This window comes from Chenopodium album, chromosome 3 (assembly GCF_948465745.1).
Source record: "Chenopodium album chromosome 3, dcCheAlbu1.1, whole genome shotgun sequence".
NCBI classification, from domain to species: domain Eukaryota; kingdom Viridiplantae; phylum Streptophyta; class Magnoliopsida; order Caryophyllales; family Amaranthaceae; genus Chenopodium; species Chenopodium album.
The window spans coordinates 1,758,322-1,761,062 of record NC_137836.1 but is presented as its reverse complement, the minus strand read 5'-3'; the positions used below and the strand labels follow the sequence as shown (position 1 = coordinate 1,761,062).

The 2,741-nt window shown below is 42.9% G+C and overlaps 1 protein-coding gene across 1 annotated transcript; it reads left to right on the top strand.

The window, feature by feature from the left end:
- Nucleotides 1-225: 225 nt before the first annotated feature.
- On the top strand, nucleotides 226-2,520 carry LOC145623688 (U-box domain-containing protein 16-like). The gene has a single exon (XM_081676542.1). It carries the CDS (start codon nucleotides 282-284, stop codon nucleotides 2,304-2,306), a length of 2,025 nt encoding a protein of 674 aa, XP_081532668.1. The 5' UTR covers nucleotides 226-281; the 3' UTR covers nucleotides 2,307-2,520.
- Nucleotides 2,521-2,741: the final 221 nt, after the last annotated feature.

Here is a 2,741-nt window from a genome sequence, read left to right as displayed (position 1 = left end):
TAATTCAAAAAATTAAACTAAACAAACCAACTTTCTTCAATCCTTCCTTTTTTTTTTTTTTTTTTTTTTTTTTTTAATATCACTGTAATAAAATTATCATTATTAATAAAGTCTTCCATATTTTCGGCTTTAATGTCTTAAAAATTTTCCAATCAATCTACCTTTTATTATTCTTACATAAAAAAACCTTCATTTCAATTTATAATATATGCTTTTATAATTTCATTTCATCTGATTATTACTGAGAATTTTTCTCTCTCTTTCTCTCTCCTCCTCCATTAATGGCGGTTTCTCCGACGATTTTCCCACAACGCCGGCGACGACCATCTCCGACGTCGTTTCTCTCTCCTCAGCTCTCCACCGCCGACCTCCTCCGCGCACTCCACTCTCTCTCCTCAGAGATCTCCGCCCTCAATCCTCCTCGCTTTCTCTTCAAGCGAAACTCCACTTCGATTATACGGAAATGCTGTCTTCTCGCCGTCATTTTTGAAGAAGTTTTCCGGCAGTTTAATCACCGTTTTTCTGCGCCTTTTTCGCCGTCTTCGCTTCTTTGCTTCGAAGAGATGTTCATCGTTTTACAGCGAATCAGAGCTTTGATTGAAGATTGCTCTAATGGCGGAAGCAAACTATGGCTTCTGATGCAGATTGAGCCGATTTCCAGTAGTTTTCATGAGTTGACTTTGGATTTGTGGACTTTGCTTGAAATTCTCCCCAAAAGTGAGCTGAATTTGAGCGAAGATGTTGATGAATTGCGGAATTTGTTGATCAAACAGTGCCGTGAAGATAAATCGTTTGTTGATCCTTCCGATAATCGATTGCGAATTGAGGTTTTCACCATGCTTGATTCGATTAAGAAGGAGATTGTTCCTGATCACTCGAAACTCGCCGAATTGTTCGCGAAACTCGGAATGAGCGACTCAGCGAGTTGCAGAGAGGAGATCGAGTGGTTGGAAGACGAAATTCAGTGTCAAACCGACGAGAAATCAAAATCAGAGGTGATTTCGTTGATCGGACTTGTGAGATACACGAAATGCGTGCTTTTCGGCGCTTCTTCAAGCATAAATTCCGACGAAAATTTTCGCCGGAATTCTTCGTCGGAGGCGAATATTCCGGCGGATTTCCGGTGTCCGATTACGCTTGATCTGATGTCTGACCCTGTTGTTGTGGCTACAGGACAGACGTACGATCGAACCTCAATTATGCTTTGGATCGAATCAGGTCATAACACGTGTCCCAAGACTGGTCAAACATTGGTCAACACAAACTTGGTGTCTAACAGAGCGTTGAAGAGCTTGATTGCTATGTGGTGTAGGGAGAGGCGGATTCCCTTTGGGGCGGCCGAGAGTAGTGAAGGTCAAAACGGCGTCGCTTTGAATAAGGCGGCGCTCGAGGCGACGAAGATGACGGTGTCGTTTTTGTTGGAGAAGTTAGGGTCTGAGTCGCAGGCGGTTGATATGGTTAACCGGGTTATATATGAGCTTAGGGTGTTTGCTAAGACCGACTCGGATAGCCGAGCTTGTATAGGGGAAGCCGGGGCAATCCCCTTGTTGGTAAGGTACTTGGGGTTGGATCATCCGAAGCTACAAGTTAATGCTGTTACAACGATACTTAATTTGTCGATTCTTGAGGCGAATAAGGCTAGGATCATGGAGACTGATGGTGCGTTGAATGGTGTAATTGAGGTGCTACGTTCGGGTGCAACATGGGAAGCTAAGGCCAATGCGGCTGCTACAATGTATAGTTTATGCGCGGTGAGTGCTTATAGGAAGAGGCTTGGGAAGAAGACTCGCGTTATTAAAGGATTGCTCGAGCTTGCTAGGGAAGGGCCTACGAGCTCTAAGAGGGATGCCTTAGTCGCGATATTGACCTTAGCGGGAGATAGAGAGACTGCAGGGAGGTTGGTTGAAGGTGGGGTGTTGGATATGATAAAGGAGGTTATGGTCGAGCTACCAGAGGAAGCAATGACTATTATGGAAACGGTTGTTAAGAAAGGGGGTTTTGTTGCAATTGCTGCAGCTAGCCATATGATCGGGAGACTAGTGGCCGTGTTGAGAAGTGGTACCGATAGAACAAAGGAGAGCGCGATTGCCACCCTAGTAATTATTTGTCGGAAAGGAGGAGCAGAAATGGTGGCCGAACTAGCAAGGATAACAACCATTGAAATGACCATTTGGGAGTTGATGGGTACAGGGACTGCAAGGGCTAAGAGGAAAGCTGCCTCGCTAATGCGAATACTCCGGAGGTGGGCAGCTGGTTTGGAAGGAGATGTATTGGAGGAGTTCTCTATGACCATGGCATTACAATGAATTCATAGTATGTGCCATTGTCGTTTAATTGTACAAAAACAAAGGTAGTTTGTCAAAATTCTTTTCTTTTTTTCGCCTTTGAATTTAATTCCGATATCATTTGTACATGTCCTACATAGTTGTAATTGTTTCCTTTGATCATTTATACACAAAACATGTCAATAGTCATTTGTTTTTCTGTTGTCTGAATAAACATAGAACTTCTTGTTTGTTATTAGCTAGCTACACTTGTTCCACCAAAACCCTTTCGAGATAAACACAACACTAAGCTGTACTAGCAGTAACTTAAAATTCAGAACTTGCTGTTTGTGTGAAATTAATCCTGGAAGGTAGTCCGAATGTCTGATGAACATTGAATTCTGTTTTTAACTATCGAAAGTTTGCTTCAGTTTTTCTGCTATGATTTGGTCGAGTTTACTGCAGTGTAGCACCTGT

What these genes read in the sequence shown, in the direction of transcription:
- LOC145623688 (XM_081676542.1), top strand. Translation starts at nt 282, where the DNA reads ATGGCGGTTTCTCCGACGATTTTCCCACAACGCCGGCGACGACCATCT.